The sequence below is a fragment of the Pongo abelii genome, chromosome 4, assembly GCF_028885655.2.
Source record: "Pongo abelii isolate AG06213 chromosome 4, NHGRI_mPonAbe1-v2.0_pri, whole genome shotgun sequence".
NCBI classification, from domain to species: Eukaryota; Metazoa; Chordata; class Mammalia; order Primates; family Hominidae; genus Pongo; species Pongo abelii.
This window is the reverse complement of record NC_071989.2, coordinates 19,871,465-19,894,421: the sequence shown is the minus strand read 5'-3', so window position 1 is coordinate 19,894,421 and position 22,957 is coordinate 19,871,465. Positions and strand designations below refer to the sequence as shown.

Genomic DNA, 22,957 nt, shown 5'->3' with positions numbered 1-22,957 from the left:
GTATAACTCAATGGTTTCTAGAATATTCACAGAGTTGTACATCCATTACCACAACCAATTTCAAAACATTTTTATTACTACAACAAAAGAAATTCTGCATTACTTATTCATAATCCCCCACACTCTCTCACCTTAATTCAGGAAGCCATTAATTGACTTTCTGTCTCTATAAATTTGCCTGCTATTGCTTTGTTATATAGAAGAATCATATAATAGGTAGTCCTTTGTGACAGGTTTGTATCATTGAGCATGATGTGTTCAATGTTTATGAATATTATAGTATATGTCATCGGTACTTCATTATTTTATTGCCAAAATTATTCTATTGTATTGATATACCACATACTTATCCATTCTTTACTTGACAAACATTCATCTGGTTTCCATTTTTTTCCTAATATGAATAATATTGCTATAGGCATTGGTGTAAAAGTAGTTGTGGAAATGTTTCCATTTCTCTTGAGTATATGCCTAGGAATGAAATTGCTGGTAACTCATATGGTAACTCTATGTGTAGCCACTTGATGAACTAGCAGATTGTTTTCCGATGTGGATGCACTGTTTTACATTTCCGACAGCAATAGGGTTTCCAATTTCTTCATATTTCCACCAACATTTGTTACTATATGTCTTTTTATTATAGCTATTCTAGTGGGTGTGAGGTCGTATTGCACAGTAGTTTATGCATGCTTCTATTGCCCTTAGTTATGTAGCAGTCATGAGGCCACTTCAGTGTTTTTGATTCTACTTGGATTTTGGTGTCTGCAATATTAGCTCAAGTGGCTTCCATTTGTAGTAGTTTTTCAACATAATATCTCTGTAAAAGTAACCTTTCACTAATTACTTTTAAAGGGGTTCTCTAAAGAATCCATGAGTGAGTTCAATTGTAATCATTTCTGGTTATTTTCATCTTCAAAATAGCCAGACGTTAGCAATTGTGAATCCTTAGTAATGTAAGAACAAATTAAATGGCAGTTAAATAATCAGGACTCATTAAAAATTGGTTAAGAAATAAAGGGATGAATGGAAAAACATATCCAAGAAAAAAATTATGAGGGTTAATATGGTTTGGTTGTCCTCACCCATATCTCATCTTGAATTGTAGCTCGCATAATTCCCACGTGTCATTGGAGGGACCCAATGGGAGGTAATTGAATCATGGGGCCGGGTCTTTCCCATGCTGTTCTCATGATAGTGAATAAGTCTCAGGAGATCTGATGGTTTTATAAAGGGGAGTTCCCCTGCACACGCCCTCTCTTGCCTGCCACCATGTAATATGTGACTTTGCTTCTCCTTTGCCTTCTTTCATGATTGTGAGGCCTTCCCAGCCATGTGAAACTAAGTCCATTAAACCTTTTTCCTTTATAAATTACCCAGTCTCAGGTACGTCTTTATCAGCAGTGTGAGAACAGACTAATATAGTAAATTGATACCAGTAGAGTGGGGTAGTGCTGTAAAGATACTTGAAAATGTGGAAATGACTTTGGAATCGGGTAACAGTCAGAGGTTGAAACAGTTTGGAGGGCTCAGAAGAAGATAAAAAATGTGGGAAAGTTTGGAACATCCTAGAAACTTGGAGCGCTTGGAAGACAGGAAGATGTGGGAAAGTTTGGAACCTCCTAGAAACTTGTTGGATGGCTTTGACCAAAATGCTTATAGCAATATAAACAATAAAATCCAGGTTGATGTGATCTCAGATGGAGATGAGGAACTTTTTGGGAACTGGAGCAAAGGTGACTCTTGTTGTACCTTAGCAGAGACTAGCAGCTTTTTGCCCCTGCCCTAGAGATCTGTGGAACTTTGAACTGGAGAGAGATGATTTGGGGTATCTGGTGGAAGAAATCTCCAAGCGACAAAGAGTTCAAGAGGAAGCAGAGCATAAAAGTTTGGAAAATTTACAGCTTGATGATGAGATAGAAAAGAAAAACCCATTAACTGGGAAGAAATTCAAGCCTGCTGCAGAAATTTGCATAAGTAACAAGGAACCAAATGTTAAACACCACGACAATGGGGAAAATGTCTCCAGGGCATGTCAGAGACCTTCAGAGCTGACCCTCCCATCACAGACCCAGAGACCTAGGAGGGAAAAATTGTTGCATGGGCTGGGCCCAGGGCCCCCTGCTGTGTGCAGCCTAGGTACTTGGTGCCCTGCATCCCAGTCCCACCAGCTGTGGCAGAAAAGGGCCAAGGTATAGCTTGGGCAGTGGCTTCCTAGGGTACAAACCCTAAGCCTTGGCAGTTGCCACATGATGTTGAGCCTGAGGGTAGATAGAAGTCAAGAATTGAGGTTTGGGAACCTCCTCCTAGATTTCAGAGAATGTATGGAAACCCCTGGACACCCAGACAGAAGTTTGCTCCTGGGGTGCATCCTCATGGAGGACCTGTAAGGCAGTACAGAAGGGAAATGTGAGGTGCAAGCCCCCACACAGAGTTTCCACTGGGGCACTGCCTAGTGGAGCTGTGAGAAGAGAGCCAATGTCCTCCAGACCCCAGAATGGTAGATCCACTGACAGGTTGCACTGCACACCTTAAAAAGCCACAGACACTCAATGCCAGCCCTGAAAGCAACTGGGAGGGGTCTTGTACCCTGCAAGGCCACGGGGTGGACCAGCCTAAGCCCATGGGCTCGCATCAGCATGAGCTGGATGTGAGACATGGAGTCAAAGGAGATCATTTTGGAACTTTAAGATTTGACTGCCCCGCTGGACTTCAGACTTGCATGGGGCCTGTAGCCCCTTCGTTTTGGCCAATTTTTCCCATTTGGAATGGCTATATTTACTTACTTAATTCCTGGACCCCCACTGTGTCTAGGAAGTAACTAATTTGCATTTGATTTTCCAGGCTCATAAGCAGAAGGGACTTGCCTTGTCTCAGATGAGACTTTGGACTGTGAACTTTTGAGTTAATGCTGAAATGAATTAAGGCTTTGGAGGACTGTTGGGAAGACATGATTGGTTTTGAAATGTGATGACATGAGTTGTGGGAGGGGCCAGGAGTGGAATAATATGGTTTGGCTGTGTCCCCGCACAAATATCATCTTGAATTGTAGCTCCCATAATTTCCACATGTTGTGGGAGGGAGCTGGTGGGAGGTAATTGAATCGTGGAGCTTGTCTTTTCCAGGCTGTTCTGGTCATAGTGAATAAGTCTCATGAAATCTGATAGTTTTATAAAGGGGAGTTCTGCACAGGCTTTCTCTTGCCTGCTGCCACGTAAGATGTGACTTTGCTTCTCCTTTGCCTTCTGCCATGACTGTGAGGCCTCCCCAGCCTCAGATATGTCTTTATTAGCAGTGTGAGAACAGACTAATACAAAGGCATTGAGCTAATTCTTCAGAAAAGAGAATCAACTCCAGAAGCATTTCAATCAGAAGCCATGCTTTAGATTAATTTTTATTCACTACCTCACTCCAAATAATCTTTGAATTAAGTAGAATGTAATTTATGAATATATATGAGTTCATGCATTCATGAAAATTATGTTATTTGCAATCATCAACAAAATAAATGCCTGTTTTTACCAAGTAACATCCTAATTATATATTTACTTGGTAAAATATAGGTATATTTTTATTATGTGCAATACTTTATACGGGGTTTGAGTTAATCTATATCTACTAAATAAAGCAGTACAGTAAATTGTAATGTTCTGAGTTTTTAGGTGGTAATAAAACAACCTTGGAGAACACCTCAATGAGCATTACTAAAATATAATTTAATTCTAATCATAAACAGGTGTATAGAAAGAAAGAGCACTAGTAAAGATGTTATAGCCATGTCGGGAGACTGTATTTAGAAATGAAATGCATGCACCGATTGCTTGGCTTAATTGCCTGTTAATGTCATTGGGAACATTGCCATGTACAATTGTTTGTCAACCTTAACCTCAACATCATCCACGCTACCCAAGTATTTTCTGATATATTCTGTTTTGGAAGGGTAGCTGATACTTTTTCAAATTGTATTTTTAAAAATCTTCTTAATGTACAGTTTCTGAAGAGCCAGTTGTTTTGTGAAGTGACATTTAGTAGTGAATGTTTGTAAGTACTTTTTTAAGGCTACCTAGGGATTTATGCCAACAGGAAAAAGGTGCCTCCTCTGGGCAGATGAGGCATTGCAGTAGAATTTAGGAATGAATGAGGGCAAGGGAAAAACAGTGCTCCTTCCTTCTTGTGAGTAGGCCTTGTTTCAGGGTCGTACAAGATATCAATATAAATATTCCAGTTCCTAAATCTGTGCTTATTCTAATATGGCCCTGTAGGGAAGCTGATGTTTGGTGAGCCCAATCGTTGGTCAGGTTATTTTAGCTCACTAACGTTTATTTTGTTATTTATTTTTGAAATTTATATTGTGAAGTAAATTAACTCTTACAAATGTAAAGATGACATTATGAGTATGATAAATTCAAGATACTGTCTATGGTCAGGGACCTAGAAAGTGTTGTATTCTCATCATACATCACAGTTTTTGGGAAAAAGTACTTTCTAAGTAAAGACCTATAGAACATTTCTGTGGTGGGTAACACCATCTTCCCTCTCTGCAATCTATAATACAGCTATTTGGTAATTCGAATTAGTTTTCTGTTGTTGTGTAACAGACAATAATATGATTTCCATAGGTCAGAAGTCCAGGTGGGCTCAACTGGGTTCTCTACTTAAGGTCTCAAAATGCTGAGATCATGTGCCAGCTGGGATGAGCTCTTCTCCAATGGCTATGAGATTCTTACTGGATAGTAAACTTTCCTTCAAACTTATGTGCTATCACTCAATTTTCCCTTTATGCATCCCTGGTGTAATGCATATTATGCATATTTTCATTCCAACTCTTTGTTAGGACCTACAAATAACGCATCAGTGACTGCCTAATAACCAAAACCTATCAGTACTTTTTACCTTTTATCTTTCCCTCATTTCTTTGTGACATTTGACTATGTTCATCATTCTTTTACCTCTCAACATTTTCTGTATTTTAGCTACCATTCCAGTATGTTGGTATTGGGTACTTTATAATCTTTATCCTAATGTATCTTTCAATTAACTCATACAGAATATATTAATAAATGATACTTGCTAGTCAGTGTGGTATTTTAGACACTGGGGATATTGAGAATATTATTTTGCCTTTGTGGCATTTGAGTGTTATTCATAAGACAAGGTAAGTAGATAATTGCATTATGGAAAATTACTGCAGAAAGAGGATTTTTTAGAGATAAGAGAGATTTTTTAGGGGCTACAAAACTGGTAGTTTAATCACTCTAAGAGGATCAGTGAAGGTTTCATAGAGAGGATAATGCATGGATTCAGTCTTGAGGTGAGGGATAAGTAAAGGTTGCCCTGCATATTCTCTTCTGATTCCAAATGTGTCTGAATTTGTGTATTAGGATTCTCCAGAGAAACAGAGCCATAGGAAGGATGTGTGGGTGTGTGTGTGTAATGTGTACATGCATATACACACACTTATATATGTACATATATTGAGATATGGAAATAGATTGATAAATGGAGAAAGAGAGAGAGAAAGAGAGAGGGGGAATGGATAGATTCATTGTAAAAAATTGGCTCACATGATTATGGAAGCTGTCACATCCCAAATCTGCAGACTCTGTATCCCACTTTGAGTCTGAAGGCAGGCAGACTGCTATAGAACCAGAAAAAGCTCATGCAAAGCTGTGAAGCAGGAGAATTCTCTGTCACTGGGCAGGGGGATTACTTTGGTTCTAGTCAGGCCTTCAACTGATTGAATGAGGCCCACTAACAATATGAAAGACCATCTGCTTTACTCAGTCTCCTGATGCAAATGCTAATCTCATCCAAAAACACCTAGAATAATGTGTAACTATACATATCTGAGCACTCCATGGCTCAGTCAAGTTGACACATAAAATTAACCATCACAGTACCGTAGACTGTATCATTTGCACCGTTATCTGAGTGATCTTTCACAATATCTGGATCTCAAACCTGACTGCACATTATATTTTTGAATCACCTCGAGTGCCATACCCACTGCTCAACTGAGATTCTGAGATTCATTTTTTCCTGGAGAAGGTCTTCAGCATTTTACATTCCAAACCAGTAGCTCTCAAAGTGTGTTCCATGGGAACAAATAATGCGGATCTTCAGGCCTTGGCCCAGATCTAGTGAATCAGACACTCTGTGGTTGAGGCCCAGCAACCCTGGTTGTACCAGGCCTTACATGTGTTTCTCATTCATGCTAAAGTTTAAGGACCATTGCCCTATATGAATCTAATGTAAAGTTAAGGTTAAGAAACATTGTTTCTAACCACAATTTGATTTAAATCATAGCTCCATTTAGTTCCAATCCTATGACAAACACATGCACAGAGATACATACACATTTCCTCATTGTCTAAGAAATAAACTCCACGTGTATCAATTTCCTTAACAAGACTCAGCTCTCTCTGTTTTCAGCTTAATCCTCTGAAAAATGTGTATTATCCTTTTAGTCATAGTCCCCAAACAGGCCAGGTTTTTTCAATAATTTCATAATCCTTTCATCTTTCAGTGACCTGTTTTCATTTTGCTCCTCTTTCCAAAGTTATTTACTGGTAAGAACTGTTTCAAATGTCACAACTGTAAAAGTTTTTCAACAACTTAGACAAATATACAGTTTCTTTTCTTCCACAGTTAAATGTTGTGCATGCATTAAGTATAACACTTATCGCATTTCATTGTAGTATTTTTTCACCTCTGTGGGCTTGTAACCATGTCAAGTTTAGAAATCTGGTCTAACTTATCTTTGTTCATCATAGTATTGTCAAATACTTAGTGAATGTCTTGGTGTATAGAATGTGGTTAGTAAATTTTGTTAAATACATAAATATATTTTGCTCCTAGTGTCTCCACCCGTCATACCAGCTCAACAACTTCATGATTCACTACACAATTTATTCTTCATTTAATGCAAATATCCTATTTAACCTTGTTCTGTGCACTAAATGTAAAAATTTCTTTGACCTGATCAATTCACCAAAAGGAAACTCTACTCATTCATTGCTTGTATAATAGATAAATTTCCAAAAGAGCCAAAGTTTGGGAGATGATACTTTATTGAAACTTTCAATGTGTCTGAAAGCTTCTGCTATTTCCGGAATTTACAAATGAAACAACAAAAATTGCGTATTGTATACATTGCTTCAGCTCTCTTTTTTACTTTTTCTTTATAAAGATTATATACATAAGAGTCCACAAACCAATGTTTGTGTTATCTTTATTCATTGAGTCTTTTTGGTTATTTTTTTTCTCGACTCTCATGCAAACATATCCAAAGACTAGAATCCACAAATTTCAAATGTAATCCAACTGTTAATGTCAGATAATAGAAATGAAATTTAGTGTTTGTGAGTGTATTCCTTGTTGCCTTTTAATATGAAGTTATTTTTGGTTAGCAGCTGCATCTAGCAATATAAAAACCCATTACCTCGGAGTGAGTATTTTTAAGTCCCTGTAGCTTATAAACATTATTTTGTTATTATCAATGTGCTTATTTTGATGTATGCAATATGTCTTCCACAAATGTGTTTGTATTACCAATTTCCCTTAGCACACAAAGAGATCCTAATTGGCACTTTTTCTTAGCTCGTGGAGGGAATAGCACAGAAAGAAATCAGTATTGCCTTAACCAATGATCAAAAGTAATCAAACGAAATGCTTTTCAGAAATGTTGTGTATACATATATGTATCAATCCATTGCCATATAACAGATTACTTCATATTGTAGTAACAGAAAACATCAATAAACAATAGTGTGTTACACAGTTTCTTTGGGTCAGTAATACAGGAACAGCTTACGTGGGTGATTCAGGTTCAGAGGTATTCAAGAGGTTGTCACCCAGATTTTGATTAGGGCTGTAATTATTTCAAAATGTGACTGGGCCCTGCGGAGATGCTTCCAACATGTCTCACTTACATAGCTAGCATGTTGGTGCTGGTTTTTGGCAAAGAACTCAGTTTTTCACATTGTGGACTCCTTCATAGGACTGCTGAGTGTCTTGATTGTCATGGCAGCTGGCCAACTCAGAGTGAGTTACTCAAGAATGAGTGACCTGAAGGTAACCATCTTCTTTATGACCTAGCCTCAGAAATTACACATTGTTACTTCTGCAATATTGTACTTAATATTATTAAATATGGAAAACCTTGTTAAATATGGAAAGCCATTATACAAGGATATGAATACCAGGCTGGAATAATTGGTGTCGTCTTGGAGGTGGCTGCCAGAATTTGTTCGAATGTTTTCACTTATATGTAAAAAAGCACACAAGTAAAAATACTTGAATTTGTTCTCAAATTTAAAAGAGATTTATTGGCTCATGTATCTGTAAAGTTCATAGGTAAATTAAGCTATGAGTTTGCTTTGATCAGTTCTCTGTCTCCAATTCTCCCTGATTTTTCATCTTCTGAATTTTTTAACGTCACCTTTTTCCTTCATGTTGCTGTAGTATAGTAACAAGTAACAAATTGTATGTTAACTTGTAACATGGTAATAAGATGAGTGACGCTAAAGTTGGGTTCATGCATTCTCATTCACAACCTGGGGAGATAAATTGTCATATTACATAGCCATTAAAAATGTTGCTGCTTTCAGTTTTTTTTTATGTATTAATCTCCTTTCACTGCCTTAAAAAATGTATTTAATACATGAACTTTGTCCATAAGTGGATGAATTATTGTGGCAAAATGAAAGGTATGTGGACACTGACTCAGGACCACCAGGCCTATATTTTTATTATTGCTCATGGTTAACTCCTTTCATACCTTTGTAGGTTCTACAGCAATTTGATGAAACAATCACAGTATCCACCACATTTACTTAATGTGCCAATACATTTGATGATTTATTAATTGCAATATCCCAGTGTTAGTATCATATTGTAGGACAATTAGAACAAGTTTCTTTATTCAAAAGAAACTTCAAATCACTCAAATAATTTTATACAGCATTGCTAGATGTTTATTTTATAGGTTTCCTTTCATTAAATTTCTAATACCTCTTCCAATTTCCTTACATGTATTGTATCAGATAACATTGCTTCTCCAAAAACTTATAAAATAAGAACAATCAGAAAGGGGTTTCCATATTCCTGTGCCATCCTATCTATCAGCCTAGCTAGTGGATGTTGATATCTATAAATATGGCTTTCTTCAGGTTCCTGAAACGCACTGTCCATGCCAAGTCTCTGGCCACTCCTTCACAGGACCTTATACTGTTCTTATTTGTCTTCTGTGAGACAATGCTGTTTCTATTTTATCCGGTTTCCTGAATTCTTACTTTTTCACTGTCTAAAGCATGCCCCTGTCCTCAAAAACATTCTTTATTTTCTATCTGAAAATAAAATTAATTCATGCAAAGCAAACAAAACCTGAAAACATCTCTTGATCTAACATTCTCCTCCAAATACATCTCTGTTATCTCATTCTTTTGACTGAAAAACTCCTTGAAATAATTTATTCTGTTTACAGTTTGTACTCTCTTTTCTTCCATGCTGTTTTAAATCCATTCTAACAAGACTCTTGACTTTGCTACTTCAGCACAATCATTCTCAACCTCCATGTCGCAGAGTCCAAAGCCTAATCCTATTCCTCTACTCAACAAAGCATCAACATTTGACACAATTAACAACTCTTTCAAGAAAAAGATTCTTTCTTTGGCTTACGGACATAATATCCTTTTGATTAACTCCATCCTTCATTCCTTGAAATAATTTACTCTGCTTATAGTTTGTACTCTCTTTTCTTCCATGCTGTTTTAAATCCATTCTAACAAGACTCTTGACTTTGCTACTTCAGCACAATCATTCTCAATCTCCATGTCCCAGAGTCCAAAGCCTAATCCTATTCCTCTACTCAACAAAGCATCAGCATTTGATACAATTAACAACTCTTTCAAGAAAAAGATTCTTTCTTTGGCTTACGGACATAATATCCTTTTGATTAACTCCATCCTTCATTGGCTCTTCTTTCTGCATGCTGTTTAGTTCCTCCTCACTTCTCTATGTATTGAATTGTGAGACACCAAGTTTTACACTTTAAATGTGTCTTGAGTTGTTGCCAAGGTGATTTCATTCAATCTCATGGATTTGATAACTCTCAAATTTTAATCTGCAGCTGCAATGTTATTTTTCCCCTGAATTCCATATTAGCCACTTTAATATCTCCTCCTGGAGGTCTCAAACTCAACATGCTGCAAGTAAATATCTGTAAAATCTGATTTTTCCCACAATCTTCTTCAGATGTCTTATCTATCTTTAGAATGATGACTATAGTCCAGATTGCTTATATAAACCATGCAGTCATTTGTCTCTTCTCTCTCATATTCCACATCCAATCCATTGGAAACTTTTGTCAGCTATACCTTTAAAAACTATTTATAAGTCAACTATTTCCTATCATTTGTCTCACTTCCACCACACTTTGAATAACTTTCACCCCTTACCTGGGGTATTTTAAGAGCTTTTTTTGGGTCCTAACCTTAGCTTCCTTTGGGCTTTGTGTCTTAATCTTAGACTTCTTGTTATTCACCCAACTGTCATAATGTGCCTTTTAAATCATAAGTGATACTACATACTACTAAGTCAAATCAAATACTCTCAAATAAATGAAAATATGACACTCATAATGAATGAACCAAGATACAAACGCAGGCACTCACACATATACAAATATCTTGTCAAAAGTTAAAGATAAGGAATGTCTTCTCTTTTCACCTTAGTTCTGGATAGAGGAAATGAAAATATAAAAATGTTAATCATCCGAAATTATGTATAAGACACTTCTTAACTACTGCTTCAGATCATCTTGGTGTCAACAACCCAGTGACAAGCATAAATGCAGAATATTTTCAATAGTTTATAATATTTAGTATTTCAATAGAAGCAATACATTGATAAAGTTTATGTTGTTACTAAAAGGTCATTGGAAAGAAATTTAGAATGATGCATTAGAAAAATGTTGTCAAATGGAAGTCTAACATTTTGAAAAAAAGACATAAAAAAATACACTGGCTGCAAATTTAATGCCTCAGAATACATCACTCTTATTAACAAGTCAGCTTTCATGGAGAGCAATTTACATAGTAAAATTACCATTTTAATGTGTAAAGTATAATGAATTTTGCAGAGACATCTAGTCACTTTCCACAACCTTTGTCCACAAAAGTTAAAGTTAAAGTGATTTCTCTTCTCTCAGCTCCAACTCCTGGTAACTACCTATAGTTTTGCCTTTTTCAAATGTAATGAGAATGACAAGTAGACACTGTGGACACCTTTGAGTCATTCTTTTCAGGAAGCTTTTGCGTTAATGAGTCAAGCTTATGAGTCATTATTTTCAGGAAGCCACGCCTGGCTAATTTTTGCATTTTTTTTTAATAGAGACGTGCTTTCACCATGTTGGCCAGACTGGTCTCGAACTCCTGATCTCAGCTGATCCACCCACGCCAGCATCCCTAAGTGCTGGGATTACAGGTGTGAGCCACCATGTCCAGCCCAATTTTGTTTTTGTGTGTGTGTGTGAGAACACACATTTTAACTTGTCTTGGGTAAATAGCCAGGTGTGGGATTGTTAAACAAAATACCATGTTTGAGTTTATGGAAACATGCCAAATTGCTTTCCAAACTGGCTATACAACTTTGCATTACCATCAGCAGTTGCTTCACGTCTTCCGCATATGTTGCCAGGGTATTTTTCCCCGTCATTCTAATAAGTATGTAGTGACATCTTATTGTGGTTTTTATTTGCATTTCACCACAGAGAAATGATGTTGAAAATATTTTCATGTGTCATCTGCATTTTCTTCTTTAGTGGATTTTCTGTTCAGCATTTTGCAAAATTTTATGAAGTTGTTTAGATTTTTATTGTTTGAATTTGAGATTTTAATATATGCAGATATATGCATTAATCAGATGTTCATTTTTTTGAATATATTCACATATTTGTGTCTTATCTTTTCATTTTCTTAATGAACGCTGTATTTAGTGAGTTTTTCAAGGAACATTTTCTTGAAAATTACAATTTATTGGAGGTGGAGCCAAGATGGCCAAATAGGAACAGCTCCGGTCTACAGCTCCCAGCGTGAGCGACGCAGAAGACGGGTGATTTCTGCATTTCCATCTGAGGTACCGGGTTCATCTCACTAGCAAGTGCCAGACAGTGGGTGCAGGACAGTGGGTGCAGCACACCGTGCGCGAGCCGAAGCAGGGCGAGGCATTGCCTCACTCGAGAAGCACAAGGGTATGTTTATTGCGGCACTATTCACAATAGCAAAGACTTGGAACCAAGCCAAATGTCCAACAACGATAGACTGGATTAAGAAAATGTGGCACATATACACCATGGAATACTATGCAGCCATAAAAAATGATGAGTTCATGTCCTTTGTAGGGACATGGATGAAACTGAAAACCATCATTCTCAGCAAACTATCGCAAGGACAAAAAACCAAACACCGCGTGTTCTCACTCATAGGTGGGAATTGAACAATGAGAACATGTGGACACAGGAAGGGGACCATCACACTCTGGGGACTGTTGTGGGGTGGGGGAAGGGGGGAGGGATAGCATTAGGAGATATACCTAATGCTAAATGATGAGTTAATGGGTGCAGCACACCAGCATGGCACATGTATACATATGTAACAAACCTGCACATTGTGCACATGTACCCTAAAACTTAAAGTATAATAATAATGAAATAAAATTTAAAAAAAAAGAAAAAAAGAAAATTACAATTTATTGGCTTTTTTCTTTTATGTTTTTTCTTTTGTGTCTTTTTCTAATAATTCTTTGCCAAACAAAAGGTAACAAAAATTTCCTTTATTAGTTTTATATATTTAAACTTCGAGGTTTTATATTTATATCCATGGTTTCCTTTGGGCCATGTTTTATATATGATGAGTGGTAAGGGTCAAGTTTAATTTTCTTTAATATGAATTTACAATGGATCCACCATTTGTTTTAATGCTATCATTTTCTCAATTAATTGCTATGGCTTGTTTGTCCATAAACCCTTGAGCATTTGTGTATTTATCAATTTCTGCACTCTCATTGGTACCACTGACAATGTATATACTAATACTACGGTGCTATGATTACTATAGTTTTATAATGACACAAAATCAGATAGTGTGAGTTCTCCTACATTTTTCTTCTTTCTTTTTGAAATTGTTTGCATTACTTTAGAACAGTTTTTGTTGCATATAACTTTTAGACTCAGCTTATCAAATTATTCAACAATATCGGAATTTTGATTGGTATTACACTGAATCTAAGTTTCAATTTGGGAGCATGGACACCTCAATGAACAACATTGAGCATTTTATCCATGAGTAAACACAGTATGTTTTCAGTTATCTAGGTCTTTTAAACATTTCTCAAAGCAACATATGTAGAATTCAGCATACAAATATTTCACATACTTGTTTTCATGTTTATTCATGTTATATAAATTAGATGTTAAAATCTTCATTTATTTTCATTCTTATAGAAATATATGTAAATACCGAACTTGTATCCTGTGGTACTGCTAAACTGTTTTAATAATTCTATTTTTTTTGTATATTATATGGTATTTTCTTCATAGATAATCATTCTGGCTCTGAAGGAAGATGAATTTGGTTTTTATTTTGCAATTTACATAACTTTTATTTCTTTTACTATTTACTCTAACTATAAACCTAAAGATAGTGTTCAGGAGAAGTTCTGAGAGCATATATCCTTACATTTCTGTTTATTTCTGATCCTTGGGATAAAGCGTTCAATATTCACTGATAAGAGTGATCATAGTTATAGTTTTGTTTAGGTTGAGAAAGTCCCTTCTATTTGTAACTTGCTAAGTGTTCTTTATTTCTTGTTAAAAATGTCATATTTGTTAACTTTTATTATGTGTGTATTGAATGTGTGCAGTGAATTATATTCACTGATTTTTAAATGTTAAACAACCAGTCTTCTTTTCCTAGGATATCCCTCACTTGGTCATAATGAATGTATTATCAAAGCCTGAGATAGTCCTGGGGCTCAGCTTATGTAAGTCTCTTCTCCCAGAGAGCATTCTTAGCATTATCTGTTTTCTATTTTATATATTTTATTCCATTTTACCATCCTTTGTGATGGCAGGCCAGTTTTAATCAGTTGCTCTTTCCTGACTAAGATGGATTTTTTTTTTAAGTTCTATTTCCAAACCAGTCAAACTTCTTATTGTAATTATGTAGTTTATTTAAATATTAAACAAAATAATGGGATATACGCACATAATGGATTCAGAATTTGTGTAATGTACTCTAAGTTGAAAGTTTCCCAAGACTTCATAAAAGTCATTTGCTAAAATTATATTCCAATTAAAGAGAACAGTTAGTCAATTATAAAATCTCAGGTAATTTTATAGAATTAGAAGTGTTGCCACGCTTAGTGTTTTGAAAGAATCTTCAAGTTCTTCCCTCACTTAGAATCAATCAATTTTGGGCTTCATAAATAACTTCATAAATAACTCAGTGTGTTATCTTTACAAGAATGGTGGCGTTAACCCTGAACAGCAACAAATCTGTTCTCAGAGTTAGGTCCATACTCTGACATTGAGAGACTGCAGTTTGATGAATAATTATGCATTTCAATATTTTTATACAAACATTTAAAATATATATATCATTATTTTTATTAATTATTTTACATAGTAGCTGTTTTGCTTTAATTAACGTTATCACTTTTGATGTTGATTCTATCTGATAAGGAAATTTTTATTATAATTAGACTGCACACCCAGAAAAAGAAAGAATAAACTTATAATCCATTTTGTTAGTAAAGTTCTAAGCAGCATTAAAAATATGATTGTAACTATAAGTGCAAAAGACAGCATAAAAGTTCACCACAAGGTAAATCCTATATACTCTATAAAGATGAAAGATAGAAAAGTTCACAGGCATTATACACAAATAGGCTAAGATATTTAAAAAAATGTTAAAACTGAATGATTACAAAAAGTAGAAAATAAATGTTATATTTGGTAGATTTTCTTATATAATTGAGTGGGCCAATTGTGACATTTTCACAAGAATAGAATACATATTTTTCATTTACTTTATAATCAGTAAAATTTCTTACATTCTCTCAATGTAATTACTTTCAACTAGAGGTAAATTACTTTGACTTTGTAGTTCTGGTTAACGGAACAAAGTGTTCGCTCTTAACAGCAAAGGCACAGCTTTAATTTTAAAGCTAACTCATGTTACTCTCAGGTAATAATATTAATGATATATAAGGATTTGTTGGAGGATTTATAGGCAACTGGAACAAAATAATGTACTGAAAAGAGTCAAGATTCATTTTAAATAATTCACTTCAATCTAGAATTTGTATGATAACTATGTAATAAATGAGAGCACTTACTGTAAACTGACAAAAGTTGAATAAATATATGGGATAAGATTTGTGTGATGTGTTTCTAAATGCTTTGTAATTTTTGAAATATTTCTACACATGTGTTATGCTCCTTCCTATGAAATAACAGACCTTAAACACAGAGTTGGTTTAATTTTCTATCACATAAAATTCACAGAATGCTTAATTTTAAAACTTTTTATGTGGATACAGTAAAGAGATATTTGAGGAGTAATTTATTATATATGATATACACCTTTCGAATAAATTATAGCAAATTATTTTGGATACAATATTTGATTTCTTTTTTTACTGATATTTAAATAATACATAAAAAATAAAGAGAAAAAGAGGCATATTAGTGGCACCAGCATGTACCAGGCATTGAGAGAGTTTTACACATAAATTATTGTTTAAGTAGACTTAATAATATTATAAAGTAGTTTATAATATATATTAATTGATTTAGCTCACTTTTGTTTACCTAAAACTTAAATATGACTTTCATATACAAGATTTTACAATGGAAAAACTACTCTCATTTCAAATCAAACAAATACACTTAAGTGGAAAGTTTGTTTTCATTTGATCACCTGTTTGCAAAACTTATTGTTACATATTTATTAAAGAAAATAATGGAAACATATTTGTTAACAAACAAAACATTAACCAAGCACGTTAAAATGTTCCAGCATCATCCCACGGTAAGTATTCAAAAGAGTGAGAGTAATTTTTGTTATAAATTTTCCTATAAGGAAATCTTTTCATAGAAATCTGAATCAGACAGACCAAAAATACAATTTATAAACCATCTTTATTCTCATGGGCATTTATGAAACTTAGATAGCTATAACTGTGATTACTTAAGTTCATATTCCCTGTAAATTGTTATTATAGTAGTAGATAAGGCTTTTCATTTTGAGTGAATTTTCATAATGAAAGCAATAAAAGCACATTTTTAGGAAAATAATCTACAATATTATACTAACCTATTTATATATTTGACAAATATTTTTAATACTAATTTTAGAATATGAATAATCAGATTAGAAATCTACCAAATTCCCTAGAAGGCATACACTCATAGACATGATTTAGATTGTTTGGGTGGCACATATTTAAATAATAATGGCTTTGGGCTAAAAGTAAATTAAACATTTAAGTCATGATATTTAAGAAAAAATTAGTATTTAGTTTTTCCATTCAATGTCAATAAGTGGGAAATCTGGAAGAATGGCATATTTTGTTGTTCTGTGTTCTCCAGAGCCCATCATAGTGTTATGCACATATCAGTCTTTCCAAAAGTAATCACTGGATAAAATGTATTGTTTCTCAAGTTATAAAAGATCTTCTACATATTGTAGCATACAGCTTCCACTTGCACTGGAATAGCACTTTCTCTGTATCACTATCTCTGGAGGGGGCACTCTGATGACATGAGTCCCTATTGTATTAATGTTGCATAAAGCACAGATGATTTTTATATAGCATAGTTGGTGCTGGAAAATACATGCGTATATTTTGGCTTTGTTTCTATTTTAATATTCAGAAATTATTAAGATGTGAATTCTGCTTTTTCCCAGGCTCAGTATTATAAAGTTGACATAGTTAACGTTAATTGTTTCTCAAAAACACAACTTGGCAAGTTAAATAACTCTTATTATAGGCTTACAAATTAAATAATTAAGGCACATCAATAAATTGCAAATAATTTATTGAAGTTCTGCTCCTGAAGAGTGCTGAGAATATGATTTATATTTATGTTTGTATGATTTCAATATATTTTATTTACTCTGCTGTCAAAAGAATATGAAAATTGTTTTCCAGAAATGAAGCATAAAAATAAAAATTATAATAACAATAGTAGAAATACTGTTTTAAGACCTTAGGGAATTATCCTATTTTAGCCTTAGCAAAATGCTTGTAAATCCCATGAATAGGTTTACATTTTATAGGTAGAGTGATTGACATTTAAAGGGTAAAATATTGACCCAAGGACACAAGAAATAGTATATAGAGACCCATGGGTAGTTTTCAGTTCACAAATACAGAAATATCTCATATCATAAAATACCAGAATTCTGCAAGAAGCCTGCGAGTGGCTATAAAGTGATACTGAGTTTTCACCCCTAATTGTCTGAAATCACAGCCACATTTTTATACATCATCCTACTTTTAGTAACAGACAGCAGTTATTGAATTTGCACCAGAAATTACTTTAAATTTACTCTAACATTTTGTTTTTCGTAATTCCTGTGGTTGCCCCTGACAGGGCAGGCAGTATCATGAGTCACATGCTTAATAAGGTAAGATTAAATTCGGTTTCCTACAGGACACTGAATAGTAGTAGGTCTATAGACAAAACTGGTATTAGCCTGATCCCAAATGCTATGCTTTTAATCATTGTTACAGAATAGTGATTGTACATTAGGGATGTAAAGTAATATTGGATCATAATGGAAAGAGTGAATCTTGAAGTAGAAGGATTTAGCTTCCTGTGCCCAAGTGTGGAATGCAGGAAAAGGCATTCCAGTCCCAGGGGAAAGCTGCAACAAGGCAGAGGTAGGACAGTGAGAGGTGACAGCTGATAGCAGTCAACTGCTTGCTTGTTCTTTTATTCAAATTCCTCCTCAAGATATGGTTTTTCCAGAATCCTTTCATAGAAAACACAGTTTCTTACTTCACTGGAGTTACTTTTAACCCTGCCTTTTCAGAAAAAGAGCAGAGAGCTGGCCGGGCGCGGTGGCTCACGCCTGTAATCCCAGCACTTTGGGATTACACTTTGGGCGGGTGGATCACGAGGTCAGGAGATGGAGACCATCCTGTCTAACACGGTGAAACCCCGTCTCTACTAAAAATACAAAAAATTAGCCGGGCATGGTGGCGGGCGCCTATAGTCCCAGCTACTCGGGAGGCTGAGGCAGGAGAATGGCGTGAACCCGGGAGGCGGAGCTTGCAGTGAGCTGAGATAGCACCACTGCAATTCAGCCTGGACGACAGAGCGAGACTCCGTCTCAAAAAAAGAAAAAGAGCAGAGAGTTATTTACTCAGGAACAAGTAAGGTTGCTGATACCTATGACTAGAGCTTACAAAATTATTCTTACCCCAGATTTTTAAAACAGATTGCTTTTGTCTGCTTAAAATTGGGAGATACAGGAATACATAAGAAAATCATTTATGATATGTAGAATAGAAACTATATACGTATGTAGTGGTAATAGAGAGTCAAAAGAAGTAGAATATAACCCTTTGCTGAGATAAATCATTTAAACTATGTCAATTTCAATTTTTTATAATTTATAAAATAAGCGTTTTGACTATTATGTTAGTTTTAAAATAATGTAATAAAAAAATAAAGTGATACTCAATATTAGTTTCTAAAAGAAGTTTTAGCATTTTCATAATAAGTAAACATATATTTAAAGCAAGTAATTTAATTTAATGTATATATTCATTTATCAATATAATATATAATTAATATAATAATATACAAGCATCATATTATCTTTTACTATAAGTAGATAATCCATTATTAACCATGCCAATATAAATTATATATGAAGGTATTAATATATTACTTTCAAGATGTCTTATAACTTTTTAACATATATAATGTAATTCTTGATATCTACAAAGATGTTGCAAAATACAATAATAAACAGATTTTAACACATCTCTGTACTTAAGAATTAGAGTTACAAAAGCATTATCCTAAACATTATCTTATCAGTTTTACAATATAATTTTACTTTTACGTGTTGTTTTCTATTTTTACAAAATTTTACAATACTTGAATGCACTCTTCTGACACAGTTCTGAGAACAACAATTTGTTTCTAAGATTGCTTCACATAGTGGCTGTGTTGTTATTTATTTTCTGTATGACATAAATGCATCAAAGCTTTGTATCCATTCAGGAGTTGTTGAATATTTTTATTTTCCTATTGTCATTGTAGCCATTAATTTTACTGATAGTATGTATATTCAAGAGTTTTCCTATAGGTATAAATCAGAGAAATTACATCATCTAGAGCATGAGAATATACAAGTTATTCCTTATGAGTTAACTTTATAGACCTTTCTTTGTCTATATTCAATCCAGCATTTGGAGAAATCTTGCCAAACTTAGTATTGTGTTAGTCTGGCTTATGTTAAATGTTAACTTATTTTGATTAACCTACTTTTTTTCATACTAATGAGACTGAATTTTTTTCATGTTTATTTTTTATTTATATTATCTCTTCTATTAACTGTTGGCCATTAATATTTGCCTATTTTTATATTGTGTTGGCTTTTAAAATTGTTTCAATACGTTAAATTATATATTACAGATACAAGTCCTTTGTCAGTTATGTGTGCCACAAATGTGTTCACCCAAATTGTAATTTTTTTCCTCTTCATGATATATTTGGAGAAACTGAGTAAGAAATCACGTTTTAGTGCAATCAAATTTATCAATTCTTCCTTCTTGTTTTAGTGAATTTTGTATTTTGAAATTGTGCATGTAACTTAAGTGCACATATTAATGCTAACCATTTTTCCCAAAATATGTATGATTTTGCCTTATATACTTGTCTTTAATAATTTAAAACATGTTTTTGTGTAAGTGTAACATAAGATCAATGTCATTATTCTTATTGTTACTACTACTACTATTATTATTATGTGAATAACAAGTTGTACTATTTATTGGTTAACCCATATGTTCACCATTGATCTGTAATGCCATCATCACCATATATTAAATTTCTATGTATAGTGGGTCTTTGGCTGGGTTCTCTTTTGTGTTTCTGTTCTGTTTGTCTATCCCTGTGACATAGTCATAGAGTGTTAAGTGTAGTAAGCCTTGACAAATGGTACAGCAACTCTCCTTTTTTTTTTGAGAAGGAGTCTCGCTCTGTCACTCAGGCTGCAGTGCAGTGGCATGAGCTCAGCCGCTGCAGCCTCCGCCTCCCAGGTTCAAGCGATTCTCCTGCCTCAGCCTTCCCAGTAGTTGGGACTACAGGCATGCACAACCACACCTGGCTAATTTTTGTATTTTTACTAAAGACGAGGTTGCGCCATGTTGGCCAGGCTGGTCTCGATCTCCTGACCTCAGGTGTTCCTCCTACCTCAGCCTCCCAAAATGCTGGGATTACAGGCGTGAGCCACCACGCCTGGCGTGCAACTCTGCTTTATTCTTCTTCTTCATACAAGTCTGAATTATCTTAGTGTTTATAAATATTAGAAGCAGTTTTCAATTGCTATGAACAACTTTCATTGGATTTGTATTAGATTACATTGAAAATACCATCAATCTGGACGGTATGTCCTTATTTGTGATATTTTGTCTCTTTAACTGCAGACATAATATGGCTCTTAATATCTTTATATCTTTTTTAATGAAATTCAGTAAAGTATTCTGCATATGGGTCTTTCATATACTTTGTTAGATTTATTCATAGGTTCCTTTAATTCTTAGATTTTTCACCATTAAGAATGATGTATGATGCAATTTTTATTGTCATTTGTTGTTTTATTGGATGGTTTTTAGGATATATGAATATTGCATTTTATTTTTTGTATTTCTTAATATGTTCTTGAGTAATTATGTATATGTTTTATCATCCTTCCTTTAATTCACTAACTTATGAATAACTTTCATTGTATCTTTATAAAAATTTACTTCTTTTCTGTACCTCTTCCATCTTTTATTGTTGAGCTAAACAAACATTCCTGGGACAAAATTGATCAAGAATTATCAAAAACAACTCAGTGGAGTGTGTTTACTATTATTTTGTTTAGGTAGTTGACACTTAATATGTGTCCTGAGTAGTAGTGTCTAGTATTGCTTCCTAAGTTTCACAAGCAAAATAAATAAATAAATAAATAAAAATTTTGAAATATTTCCTCTTTCTTGTATTTTCTAGGGGAAAAATGTGTAGACTGTAATTACCTGTTTCTTTAAGTAAAAAATCTGGGACAAATTTTTTTCTTTCTTTGCAAAAATTAACTTTTTACTGAAAAATTTATTTTCTCTAGTTACTTTAATACAGCGCTACTTAGATTTTCTATTTATGTTAGAGCTACTTAAGATACTTTTTAACCTATCTATTTTCTTACTATCATGAATAACTTCTCTATAAGTATTTATCATGAATAACTTCTCTATAAGTATTTATTCCCTTTTTCCCAATATTGTTGTATCCTTTTTACTAGTCTTATTATTAATGTATTAGTATGTTGTTACAATTTAAATTTGAATTGCTACAGAGAATGACAGATACATTAGCAAAGAGAAAGCCAGACAGAGAGATTTGATTTGTTCATTATGTATTCTGAATCTCTAGCTTGGACTTGTAAAATATACCAGACATTTACGTTTTTGTTACATCTCAGAATTAATAAACCCACTGAAAAGATAAAAAGTCTTAGTTTAAGATGTTTTGAAACTATTGAATATATTTTGATATCTACGAGAGTTACATGTAAATTGCATGTATGAATCTCATGCTAAATTTTGATTTCAATTATTCTTTATTTTTCCCCGAGTGTGACTTAACATCACACACTACATATATTCTGCCATAAGAAAATGATTCTTTGTGTAAAGAAATTTATTTTTTGTTTTCTTTGAGTTTAGTTAGATTTGAACATTAAACTTTTTTAAAGATTATGTAATTATTTTTTACCAACTGCTGTGTTTTTCTTAGATTAATGATGAAACCAATTGTTCATCCTGTAGACTCTGACAGCATACAATGAATTCTGACAACTTTCTCCCACTCAAGTTCCTGATAACATGTAATTTCCTTGATATGACAAAATATCATTTTGGCATTCATGTCATGCCATGGTGTTCATTTTTCATTTTCCTGTAAGTTAATGAGTTCTAGCAAACAGCGCCTTCATAAAGTTGTCGTTTGCCAAAAGTCCTGCTACGGCACATGGAACCAGTGACAAGCTACAGTATTAAAGAGATTTGTTTTAAACCGAGCCTCTAAAGTGTGCATGGAAATACTAAATACTTTCCTGTGTATTTTGCAGATAATCCTGATTTGCTGAGCCATGTCACAGTGGGTATTAGAGTTCTGGATGTCAATGACAATCCACCCGAACTTGCCAGGGAATATGATATTGTTGTATGTGAAAATTCTAAGCCTGGCCAGGTAAGTTAATTGTTTCCTTCCTCCTCATTTGAATGGAATAAATGCAAGCGGCTTTATTTTTATTATTCTTAGGTATAATCCCCCAAAGCCCACAGTGTAATTTTGTACTCAGTGGAAATAATTTCATAAAGCTTTATTTTAAGTACCAAATAATTTTTGGAGAATCATAGCAATTGAATTTTCTTTGGATCTGAAATGTAACTCAGAAAAATGAATTCATTCATGAATGCTGCACGAATTATACCAATAAAATGATATTGAATGCTTTATGTCCAACCCTACTTTAAGTGAGGAGGAAATAGCAAAGGTTTTTTTCTTAATGAGGTTGATGGACTTGATTGTGTCAGAGGGACTAGCTCTGTCTATTTTGGAGGATCTGCAGGAGTGACACAGGAATGATGATTGAGTGATGCTGATGCTAAACGA

The 22,957-nt window shown here is 34.1% G+C and overlaps 1 protein-coding gene across 2 annotated transcripts in view; it reads left to right on the top strand.

Moving 5' to 3' along the window:
• The window catches only part of CDH18 (cadherin 18), a 366,676-nt gene that overhangs the window by 298,919 nt on the left and 44,800 nt on the right, over positions 1-22,957 (top strand). For both annotated transcript variants that reach the window (XM_024247646.3, XM_024247650.3), the window contains exon 8: positions 22,410-22,531. In XM_024247646.3, the coding sequence (XP_024103414.1) occupies positions 22,410-22,531 (122 nt within the window). The remainder of the gene's footprint in view (positions 1-22,409; positions 22,532-22,957) is intronic.